The sequence below is a fragment of the Opisthocomus hoazin genome, chromosome 1 (assembly GCF_030867145.1).
Source record: "Opisthocomus hoazin isolate bOpiHoa1 chromosome 1, bOpiHoa1.hap1, whole genome shotgun sequence".
Lineage (NCBI taxonomy): Eukaryota > Metazoa > Chordata > Aves > Opisthocomiformes > Opisthocomidae > Opisthocomus > Opisthocomus hoazin.
Genome location: NC_134414.1, coordinates 21,854,016 through 21,866,803, shown reverse-complemented (window position 1 = coordinate 21,866,803; position 12,788 = coordinate 21,854,016). Strand labels below are relative to the sequence as shown.

General features: G+C 40.5%; 1 protein-coding gene across 1 annotated transcript in view; it reads right to left on the bottom strand.

Moving 5' to 3' along the window:
* Window positions 1-567: 567 nt before the first annotated feature.
* Window positions 568-12,788, bottom strand: part of DDX10 (DEAD-box helicase 10) — a 209,288-nt gene continuing 197,067 nt past the window's right edge. The window contains exon 18 of the mRNA XM_075418487.1: window positions 568-1,257. Coding sequence (XP_075274602.1) covers window positions 1,068-1,257 — 190 coding nt within the window. The 3' untranslated portion in view covers window positions 568-1,067. The remainder of the gene's footprint in view (window positions 1,258-12,788) is intronic.

Below are 12,788 nucleotides of genomic sequence, written 5' to 3'. Positions count from 1 at the left end.
GCACTCTTCTGAACAATGTGCCAATATTCTTGAGGCAGTAGTCGAGAATGCAAGCAAGACAACAGCAAATTTGGCTCACAGCTGGCATTTGGGTGCAAGGAAAAGAAGAAAATCAACTTAAATAACTAAGAATTTGGTATTGTATTGATATTTTGCTTTGCTTCAGAGAGAATGTCCGCTTCTTCCCTTCCCTGGGACAGGGCTCACACAGCCTATGACTTGGTGTTGTTCATCCAGGTGCAGCCGCTACAGGTAAGCATGCACAAAATCTGCAACATCAACCATGGTTTGATCAGAAGAAACTTGAAAATATGCTCAACAATAAAATCTTTTTCTTCATTATGTTTGGTCATAACAAAAAAACGTAGTTAGCTTCCAGTTGTAAGTCTGCCACAAAATCTACCTCGTAACCAATTTTATCAGACAGTGTTATGCTCTACCTTTTTGTGGCATCACTGTGCTCTCATTCATATGGGATTCAAATGCAAGAATCAGTTTTAGCTTCTAAAAGTGGTAGGGACAGAATCATAATAGAAATGACAACAAAGCTGAAAGGCTCACCAAAAGTTTACATCAAGGCTTCAGAAATTTTTTATTAAAATATTTTTAAAATATATGCATGATACACAGAAGAAAAAATGTGTTTTATTTTTAAGTTATATGATTTGAGCTGCCAACAGTATTTCTTCTTCAATAATTTTAGTACACATTTATCTTCTAAAATAACAAACCCAACACGGAGAAGAAAGGAGCACGCTGTTTTTATTTAAAGCAAGACTAAAATAAAACAAGATAATTGCTTCATAACTTGGAGATTTTAAACTATGAACGTGTTACTGCAAAATGACATTGGGAGATTTAGGTTGGAAAGTTCGTTTAGAAAGTCCTATAAATCAAACCAAATATTGTCTATAATCTATGAGCCAATTCAAGGCAATCCCATTGCACACGGAACTCATTTATCTACGTCCACCAGTACCCAGCTACCCAAATGCCAAACTCATTTTGTGTAGACTACTGACAAAATTGTGGAGATGTCCCAGAAAAGAAAACGTGCAGAAACATAATTAGCTGTGACTGCTGAGCAGACGCAGTGCAAGCTCTTCGTCCTCCGCCAGAGAAAGTCCAGTATCTAATGGCAAACAGGGGTCCTCCTCTTGGCTGAACTTCGTCTTCTTTCTTTTCAGCGGCATTTCTTCTGCTGCGGCACTGTTGCTGTAGCTTCTTTTCTTTCTTCCACTCGTCCCCTCAAGTTCACTGCAGAAACAAATCAATTAGTCTTTCTAACAACTGTGGTAATCAATATCATCAGGTAATCAAACAATTCATTTTAAACAAGGCAAATTTATGTCAAGATAAGAGCAAACAAAATTACAATTCAGAAGAGTGAAGCACAGAAGCTGATGAACTCTGAATGTCTAAATTAGAACTGCTTTCAGGCCAAGGTGGCAGTGGATGTTCTGCTGTCTTAACTGATTACAGTATATCAAGATATTGGTATCAGTCTTATCCAATATTTGCTGTCTTACAGAGTGACAGACAACTTGACAAAACTGATTTAGTGCCGTGTCAGTGGGCCTTGACATGCATTCAAGATCTTGTCTAAAATAAATAAGTGACAAAAATGAAAATGTGATAACTGTCATTTCATTGGCGAATCCTGCACTTAACACAATTTTGATTTGGGCTCATCTTATTCAAGCCACTCTTTCCCCTTCTTTCAGAAGCTTTCCTGGGAAGCCATTAACCACCTCTTTGCCATGAGAGGAAAAGAAAAACTCAGACATGGTTATTTTCCCTGGTAAATTCTTATTTCTTCTGCTGCTTTTCTTAAAACTTGAATTAATTGCCTTTTGCAGCCTTCGGTCTGGACAAAATGGTTGCGTACCTGTTTTAATACTTTGACTTCTATCACATGGCCACATGACAGCAACAGGAAAAAAGCCCAAGCTTTCATGTATCTTTGTGCAGCTTTTGTCCATAACATAGAAATTTTGCTATAGATCATCATATCTAAGATTAAAATAATCAGATCTAACAAAATCTGTTCTAAGAGCTAATATCCATGTAGCAGGTTACAGAAAGCTGGTTGTCCTGTGCTTAGGGTAGAATTCATACTAAAAAACGCAGAATGCAACCCCTCGCCTCCCAAACCATTCTCTCCAAACAAGTCAACTGAAACAAAACGGCATTCTCAGATTCTCATGTTTGTATTTTAAAGAGTATAACAAAAATAAAAATGGAACTACAAAGACTGAGTTTAGGCTTTTCTAAAAGAGATAGTTAAAATCAGATTTTCAATTAAAATTTGGCAAATTTCTACCCAGAAAACTCTATTTACTTAAAAAAAAAGTTTCAACAAGAATTTTGTAAATCGCCTTAAGTGTAAATGTAATGTTTGTGAAACGCTTTGTTCAGAAATACTGTTTAGAGACCCAGCAATTAGAAGCAGCAGTAATAACAAACAGCTCAAACTGGGGAATACTGTCCTTCGAACCAACACAGCACGGGAACCCAATGCCCAATTCAAACCACCTTCCGTTGCCCACCTTGTTTTCCCACTCATGGGACTAGTTACCAGCCTGCGAAACGCTGGTTTCACCACCCGCTGGAAACCAGCCTAACCCAGAATCACAGAATCACAGAATAGTAGGGGTTGGAAGGGACCTCTGTGGGTCATCTAGTCCAACCCTCCTGCCGAAGCAGGGTCACCTACAGCAGGCTGCACAGGACCTCATCCATGTGGGTCTTGAATATCTCCAGAGAAGGAGACTCCACAACCTCCCTGGGCAGCCTGTTCCAGTGCTCCGTCACCCTCAGAGGGAAGAAGTTCTTCCTCATGTTCAGACGGAACTTCCTGTGCCTCAGTTTGTGCCCATTGCCCCTTGTCCTGTTGCTGGGCACCACTGAAAAGAGTTTGGCCCCATCCTTCTGACACCCACCCTTGAGATATTTATAAGCATTTATTAGGTCCCCTCGCAGCCTTCTCTTCTTCAGGCTGAACAAACCCAAACATTAACGGCAGTTTCCAAGGAGTTCCCGAAGGCTCTCTGAGCGGGATCTGCAGCCCAAGGCCTCCTCCTCTTCCTGGCTCGTACACCGGGCTTTCTGGCTGCCTCTCCACCGGAAGGAAGGTGCAACACAAGATCTGATGGCCTTGCACTGTACTGCAGGTGTGAGACACGACCTGCCTCCCTCTCTCGTCCATCCTACCTGTCACGGAAGAACGGTGCCAACTCCTGCCTGCTCATTACAGCACAGAGAGGAGAGGGAAAACCTGTGAGAAACACCTTGCATTTCCACAAGTAAAGCACACGAAACACCCTACCTTTATACTGTCCTTCCCGGCCTGTCTGAAAGAAATAGCGTAAAGCAACCTGATCTAGCGAGAGATGTCCCTGCCCATGGCAAGGGGGTTGGACTAGAGGATCTTTAAGGTCCCTTCCACCCCAAACCATTCTATGATTCTATGAATAGCTGATGACTGTGCATCAAATACTCTTCCTAAAATTGGGACGTTTCAAAGGATATAGGGACTTTGCCGCCTTTGAGCTGTCATTTGTGTGGGGATGGCTTTTCAGTGCTTGTTACCAACGTTTATTTTATTCCTTTTCTGGGGAAAGGTCTCTCTATTTCTCTCTGTAGTGCTTAAGATATTCCATAAATGCTGAAGCTATACTGACAGTATCTGGAAATACTCTGAAGCACCAAGAATTCTCACTTTTCTAAGTGGCCAGTGTGGGTTTGGGCTGGAGTTTCATGGTGATCGCGTTGATCAGGACTAGATGACCCACAGTGGTCCCTTCCAACCCCTACTATTCTGTGATTCTGTGATTCTGTGACAGAGTATGGGGGGTTCACTTTAAAAGCATAACGCTGAAATCTCATTAAATAAAAGCATTTTAGCTTGTTTGCAAAAGAGCCAATTATTTCCAGTATTTGAATGGACTCTGAAGCCCAATTTGCATTCATAATTGACTAATGCTTCATGTACGACATTATTTCAAAACATCTTAGCAATTAAAACAATGCAGAAATCTCACAAGCTATGAAATTGCAGACTTTAAATACCAAAAATTATATTCTTTTTTGCAGTTTCAGAGGCCCATAGGCCCAGATGTCTGTAAGGTATAACACTTAAATAAAAAACACATTCAGAAGGAACTGTGAAATTTCTCATTTTTTCCCCCCAAACACAAGCACATCAACACAATTATGATTAATTTTCGTTATAAGCTTTGTGGGAAGATTATGCTGAGTCAAGCATTTTCTTATTATTACTGCGGGCTCACGATGCTCAATCAGTAGTGCATAACCAAGATGGATCTACACATCAGCAGGTGTCTTTTCACACTAGTTTGACCCCTCCAGGGCTGTAAGCTGGAGAGGTGAGTAAGGAGGAATATATAACACAGGAAGCAGCAGCAGCAAAGCCACCGAGCAATGAAGAGAGCTAAAGGCTTGTGTTTCCATGATGCACAAAAAGTAGCAGCAAAGCAGTATTGACAAAGGCAACTTAGGAAGGAAAGGAGAGTGTCATGTGCGAGTAAGATGTTCATAATTTTGAGATGCAGACAGAAGACAGACAGTGCCTGTCCATAGAATGGTTTGGGTTGGAAGCGACCTCTAAAGATGAGCTAGCCCAAATCCCAACCTAGTTCCTGCAGGATGGCTTTTTATCAGCTGTGGTTTGGGTGGCATGGAGAGCAGCTGTACTAATCTGGAGGAGCAGTCAGAGATGTAGCTTTTACAAAGGGTGAAAGTGGCAATTTTAGAAGGAAGCTGGAAAATCACCAGGAGAGATGTCTGGCATCCTGATGCCAAGGGGTATCCCATACTCCATCTGGGTGCTTCTCCTTAACTGTTTGGATAGAAAGCTATTGGGAGGAGATGTAAATAGGTGTAATTCTCAGGTGCACATGTAAAAGGGCAGCTACGCGGGGATGACTTCTGCGCTTACTGTCAAATGAATTCCTCCTCAGTCTCCACTGACCAAAGGCCTGTCAGCCCACTCTGCAGAGCAAATCTTTCTGTTGCTGGTCACTTCCCATAGACATAAATGGCCCCTTATTCCTCATAAACTGACGCACTACCAGCTGGCGTCCACAAATAGCCAAAACAAAATCAAGTTATTCAAAGGCAAACTATTTTCTAAAACAGAACACTGCAGTTAGAAAGCAACCCCACAATTCAGATCCAAACCAAAGCCCGTGTGTCTCTTCATCTTCTATTTATAACACTTAGAAAGCAGCATGTGCAGCTGGATTACAATTCCTTCCTTTTACCATCTGGTGCAATTTAGCTTTTCAGCCGCCTGAACGACCTGCGCAGCCTGAAGCTGCCCGACGGAAGGATTTACTGGGATGGGCTCTGTTGACACAGGCGAGGAGGTACTAACAGCCGACTTATCAACAGGCACGGTAATTTCTGTGGTCACAATTCGCACAGCTGTAACAACAAAGGAAGGTACTGTCATCTGATGGGTAATGTTTATTACTCAAACACTAAAGCTCAGTTTATGAATCACATCCCTTAAATAAATGCCAGCATATATGAATAGCACCTGAGAAACAGGGGATCTAACTATGGCCCTGATAGCTATGCACCAAAAAACTCTCTTAATTTAACTACTAAAAAATCATCTCACAAATGTGTTTTGAGGTGATACCTGGAAAAAATAGAAAGCTTTTAATTGTTAGTATTTAACACACTTTTGGGTTTCAAGGTATGTCTTGAGAAGCTGTTAAGGTTTAGATTACAAGTGCCTGAGAGTCAGCCATTTGAAACGTGCAGCCAAGTTGCTCTTGTTTAAACAAAGTGGTACTGTGAGATCTCTAGGCAGGCTTTGCTTCAGACAACATTTATCAGAGCTTGTGTTGGAGCCTAGGTTTACCAGCACTGCTCTGGAAACAAACCGCCCTTGCCACCGAATTGCAGGCAGTTTGAGTCAAGTTTTCAGGTTGCAATATAGCTCACACTAGCTCTTTCCCAAAGAAATGTACAGGAATAACAAATGAATCTGCTAATAAATACAGTTCAGAAAAGTTAGGAATAATTTATCCCATAAATATTGGCATTTTGCGAATCAAACATGCTGTGCCACTAACCTTTTTCCACATAATAAATTTTAATTCACAAGGCCATGGCAGCAATCCTAATGAAGATTAATTACTGCAGTCTCTTCCATAAAGCCCAGTGCAGCTTCTTTCTTAGTTGCTGTCAGAATGCTACAGCGCATAGAAACGGTAATGAAAATATATCGTGTTGTCTTATTTCCCTTACTGGCCATTCCACTGCTGTAAATCAAAGCAGCTCTAAAACCAGATTTGTAAAAAACAACTGTAGGAAAAAGGGATGAATAATCTACTTGTAATGAAATAGTAGTGTAATAGTACTAAAAGCAAAAGACAGACTAGTCTGTCTTGGAGGTGAAGTACCATAATCTGGAAGAAGAAAAATAAATATTTAAACGGAAACCAGACCAGCAAGAGAGCATGCTTAATATTTCTTACTATTGCATGGGAGGTATACAGAAGATTTAACGGTAAAAAGCACTCAAACCGCCCATCAACATCTCGCTTCTGCTCTGAGGACACCTTTCCTTTCTGAAGACTCTAGTGGATAAGTGGCAGTGGACTCAAACCAGGTGTCTGCAGCTGAAATAGCACTTTTCTTCCCCATTCCCATCACAGACACTGCTGACCATAAAGCAGCAGCACCTGACCCAGCCCTGGACCACTGGAGTTTTTGTTCAGTGTATCTGGGCTAAGCACTTTTAGCTTATCTCTATACACCAGTTTGAAAACTAAAATCGTTTGCTGATTGGTTCTCATATGGATCAAATATCACTGCTCTGGGTTGAAACCGCTTCAGCTGGAGGTGACCGTGGCTTCGACTAAACCACTTTGATTTGCTCTATGTCCCTCTGCCAGAGGCCTCACCTTCTCTGCAATGTGCTGCTGCCTTTGGAGATGCTGCTACCCAGCTGCCTAACCCTTGCATCCATTCAATCCTCATCAGCTTCATTTGACACTGACACTCTTCAGATCTGTCCCTCTCCTTTTCTTTTGTGTGACCACTATCATCCGCCACTTATTGACAGTTAATTTCCCAACTGCAGTTTCAGTAAATGTTCATCCCATTTCTTCTTCATTCATGCAGAAACTTGCTGATGACACACTACATTTTTTTATTTTTGTTCTTTATTTTTTAAAGCTAATTTCTATAGCTGACAAGTTTACAGGAACCACAGGGAGGATCTAGTTTGACCTACAGAGCACACGTTACAAAATTTCACTAGGAAATTCTACCATCAGGTCCATTTCATATAGTGAGCTAGAGTATAACTATTGTAAAGACTTTCATGCCATAAGAATATCACATCTCTATTAACAGCAATCCAATGTCTCAATGTCCGTCCAATTTTGCAGTTAACAGCATGATCAAGTCCCTAAACATAGACCTTTTACAATGTCTACCTTACAGTGCTTTTCTGGCCATGCCAAGTTCTGGCCTTCGCAAAGTCACTGATATGACCTGAATGATACACATTAGAGAGAGCACCATGATTTGCAGATGAATCATCTCGAAAGAAAATGCAATGTCAACCACATCAAGAATCACATAAAACTTCGCAGGTCAACATCAGCATCCTGGTATAAGAAGAAGGTATAAGAAACTGTAATTTGCCCACAATTTTCATAAATAAAGGAAGGTACACAACCAAGCAGCACTGACTGCTGACTTGCACACCTGTCAGCTGGTGAACAGCCACAAAATCACAAACAAAACAGTACCAGAACTAAGACATTTCTCGTTTCCCCTCATATCCAAGATCTTTACCATGCTGATCTGAGTTAATGCAATCAGTTGCACCTATTAAATATTTAAAGAAGGTAATGATGAGGTCAATCGTAACTTTGTTCTTCCTCAACATTTTTATTTAAAGAGGTTGAGGGATTAGAAATATCAGAAACTCAATCTGACTGCAAAATGAATAGTTAAGAAATTCAGCTGCTTTCTTCCACCCTATTCGATACACTTAAATTTTTCACCTCATTAACAATTTACATTGATAGCCTTAAACCAAATATGATGAATGTTGCTAGATATACAAAAATTAATCTCATATTACATGCTTGGAGTCATTAATTACTCCGTTTGTAGAGGGATGGCTGGAAGGAAATTTTATTCAAAGGCAAATTTAACTCATGATTTGTACAGCTCCCCCAGTTAAAAAAAAAATGCGGGGGGGTGGGAGAGAGAAGAGTTTAACAATGTTTTTGATATCTTAAAACATGGACTGATGGTTCATTTTTAAAGACTGTTGAAGGAAGATACCCTAGATCTCACATACTTGCTTTGCATTATCCCTTTTAGAAGCACTTTTTTTTCCCCTTAAAGCAAGTAGCAGCTAATGTAGCCCAACATATTTCTATTTTAATCCAACACTTTCAGCAAAACCTCTGAATTTTGGAAATAAAAGAGAATAGTGTTGTATTTTCTAATCTCAAAGCCTAATTTCACTGCATGCTACTCTTGGCTGATTTGGTTTTGTTAAAATCATTAGGTCAATATTTCCTAGACCCAAGAGCAACTCGTCATACAATTCAGTGACAGCTCTAAGAGAGGTGCATGGAGCATGAGTGTTGATTTAACAGAAACCCCTCCTTCCCACTCATAGTAAGACTTCTTGCCTGTTCTCATATTTATTCTTCTTGATCCACTAGACCCCCACCACCCTCCCTCTTCCAGGCACACATCTCCTCCACCTCTTCCCTCCCTCATGCAAAATCAATACCACTTCTCCATGCCCTTAGGCTCATCACCAGCCTCTTCAGCTACCACTTTCCTTTACTCATAGCTTATAGGTCTTTCAAATTCTCTTGCTTTTCTTGATTTCCTCTTTTTCCAGCCCTAACAATTTCCTTCACTGCATCGCCCTCTTTCAGTTGTGCCTCTGCTTTCACAAAAGCCTCCTAAGGGGTGCTCAGAGCACCTCACAAGTCTCCAGACACATCTACACTGAGCCTCAAAGCTGGCTTCAGGCCACTACATTTTTGACTCACGCCCACCTAAAAGAAATGTGGCTTCATCAACACTGCCTGCTGCAAACAGTCCTTGGCCTGTCCCACCTCATCAAAATATGCTGGGATGTCACCCAGAAGAGTTCTAGTTGGCACCATTCAAAGCCACAGCAGTTGTGGACAATACGGACAGTCACGTGCCAGTACGTAAGCTCGCACCTTGGCCAAACCCATTCAGCCCGTGAAGACGTGACTAATGTTCCCGAACCAGTGCAGGATTAACCACCACATGCTGTGCTGCACACTGGGGCCATCAATGGCTCTGAATTTTGAGATGCTCCTTTCAAGCACTTCTAGAAACGTCCTTTTGTCCTGGCTCCTGTCATCTAAACCTATCAGCACGTTGTCGCCCAACGCTCCTGCCCTTGTGAGCATCCCACAGTTTCTCACTCTCCTCTTCCTTTTTGCATACCTGCCCTGGCTTTTCTCACCACTCACGGCAATTTAATTACTATCCTTAGCAACAACTGACAAATCCACTCGCGGCCTGTCCCCAGCCGTGACAACAATACAATACCAGTGTCTCTGCTATCTGCTTCTGGAAATCGCTGCTGCTAATAGAATTGTGCTCTTTGATGCTGCAGGTTTATCTGTAGTACTTTTCCCATCAGAGCAGTGCCTAAAGTGATGTGGACTCTTCCAGAAAGCTCTGAACGTCAGGTCTAGCTGGGCTGTTTGAAACCGCTCTTTGGGTCCTTGTTAACCCCCTTTCAGCTCAAAAGCTGGAGAGGAACTTGAAGCAATTCGACTCACTTTCCAAGTACCAGTCTTCCTGCCTTCTTAACAAAGGCTGAAAACACCTATTATCCACTGCCCTAGTCCTCCAGCAAACACAGACAAGACTGAAAAATGGGACAATATTCAATCCGATTGTGTACAGACGGAAAAATGAACAAAAACCTTTAAAAACCCCCTTGGAGGAAGTTAAGGACTTTTCCTATCATTGAAAAGTCAACCAAAAGTGAGGGTAAACAACTGGGACCAGTACTGTGTACTGAAGTTGACGGAGGCTGGTTACAAAGCTTCAAGTGATGGCAGTTCTTGAGACATGTTTGTTACCCCAAGAATGTCCTGCTCCTAGCCAAGGAAAGTTTAAACCCCCAAAATGATATCAAAAGAAGTGACCCAGCCAGATTATAATCCCCAGAGCCTTAAATGGTCTTGACAGATTTACCACAAATATTTTCCTTAAGGAAACAAAACCAAATTGCCACTTTGTAGCCATAAAATGAATGTCAAAAAGCGGTAACTGTGTTAAGTCAGCAGGGTTTGCACGTCAAGAATGTGCTGATACTGCATGTGAAAATCCTAACAAAATTTATGTTTTCACAGTTTCTTTAAAAGATCACCTTTTAAAGAGCTGAATAATGCTGAGATTTGAAATGGCCATCAACTACATTTTCAAACATCCAGAAAATCTTAAATCCATATATAAAGAAATTATAATATAAGATGTGTTTAACTTGATGAGCCTTGGTGTCTTTTATGCAAAATCTTAAATAAGATTTTTATACAAATTAGCTTCCACACATGACTAAGTTCCAAAAACCAAATAAAATCCAGCCTTCCAAATAAATCGTCCTTTGCCAGGCTCAAGGCAAAATTCATAATTTAAAAAAAGAAAATTTCATCGGTAAAACCCTCCTAGATTTTAAGTTGTATTTCAAATACACAGATACAACGTAGACAGCAGTGTACCACAGAAAATGTTCTAACATTGCATTTTGTTATAAAGTCACTTGCAAACATAGTCCAAACAACATTTAAAGTATACTTAGTAAATGAAAACCTGACAAGCCTTAATACATGGCAGAAAAAAGTCTATCTCACAACTCCAGTTGAATCACATATATTCAGTGTATTTTTTGTGCTCAAAGTTACCCTCTTCAGCCCAAACTACATTCAAGACTAATCCCCTTGCGATAACTGAAATACTGTAGACATCAAAATTCCAAGAAAATAGTCCCTGAAAAACTCACTCAAGTAAGGACAAGCCAAATAAAATGGAAAACCTAAAAGGATTAAACTGTGTCTATGTGGTATTAAATTTACATGTGTAAACGTGGCATACTGAAAACAAGAAAAATATTTTAAAAAATCAGTTACTGCGTGTGATTAGTTGTAGTTTCAAAGGGAATGCTACCTGTCTGGTGGATGGAGCACAGAATGGGCCCTCTGGGTGCCTGAATTCTATTCCCAGACCTGTGTCACTGCCATGGTCTTAGGACAAGTTACTACGTGACTTCACATTCCTGCCTACAAAAATCATACTGACCTTCTTTGTGTTTTGAGATTTGCTGAGGAAAATACGTCAGAAATTATTACTACATTCCTGTTTTCCTTTTTTGTATGTTCTTTCTCTTCCAACCTACTTCATAGGAAGGGGAAATGACCAAGGCCTTTAACCTTCTTTGAGTCTTAGCCCTCCTTGAGAGCAGACACTCTGACTTCAGGGGCCCAGATCAGCCACTGACATCAAAAAGTCTGAGCTGATTACCACTGCCAAAAATCTGTCCATCTCTATCAATTTATATTCTTAAAGGTTAGCTAATCTTCAGTCTAGCTGACATCTTTGGGGAAAGGATCAATACATAAAAAAAGACAGAAGTGATCTCCTCTAGATAAATGGTTACTTAATGATACTGAAAGAAAACTAGACAAAATTCCCAATTTTAAACTGACTGACTATAACTTTTTCAAAATACTTACAAAGTAGTTATGCTACAAAATACTGTATTGTCAAGATAGCTAAGCCTAACTAAGGCTACAAGTTGAAATAATGCAAAAACTTGTTTAAGAAATGCAGCACTAAAACACCACCTTTTTCCTATGGGAAGTATGCAACAGTTTAGCAGTAATTACGAAATGCCTGAGGTAGTTAGGTATTTAATAGGTCGCGTTGTGACACTAGGTTTCCTATACTCGGTTGCAGGTAACTCCTTCCCACCAGCTCAGCTGTCCATCAACATAATGGATTCCAGGAATCTGTCCTTCAGCAGCAACACACACAGCAATAAGCAAGGCAAGCGTTGCTCAGTGTCCAATCTCTTACCAAAGCTTTACTTCATATTTTCTCAATAAACTCGTGGGTTTATTCCTTCCAAGAAACAAACTACCAAAAACTATCGAGATTCCCTCTCTACTTTGTTACCTGCAGCAACGCACTACTACAGAAGTCAGCTCAGAATTTTCTCTCAAAGGCAAAATGACAGAACCAGCACTGCTGTGGTCCCAGATAAAGAAGTGTTACTATCCTGAAGTACTTCTCTTGGCACCTCCATTAATGTCCTACATAAATGCAGAACTGCTAAATGCACTTCTCTTCTGATCTCTGTGTAATAGTTAATATTAGACCAGAGATGGCCCCTTCCAACAAAACGGGGTTTTACAAGATCCTCTAGCTCAAATCGCAGCCCTATATCCATGTTTTCTTCATCAGAATCTCATACATTAAAAAGATTATTTTAACCATATTACTGATGTTACCTTGGGAAGCCAACAATAAAGTTTCATCGTATTAACCTGGTTCTACTGCAAGCAATGTATGAGTACCGCTAGAGGATGCATTTATCAAGTATGGACAGATGTATTTCGACTCTAGTAACATGTGAACAGCAACCTACAAATGCTCTTACACAGCCCTCCCCAGTAAATACTGAATCCTAAACTTCGTTAAAAGAGAACTTCTTTAACAAATTATGC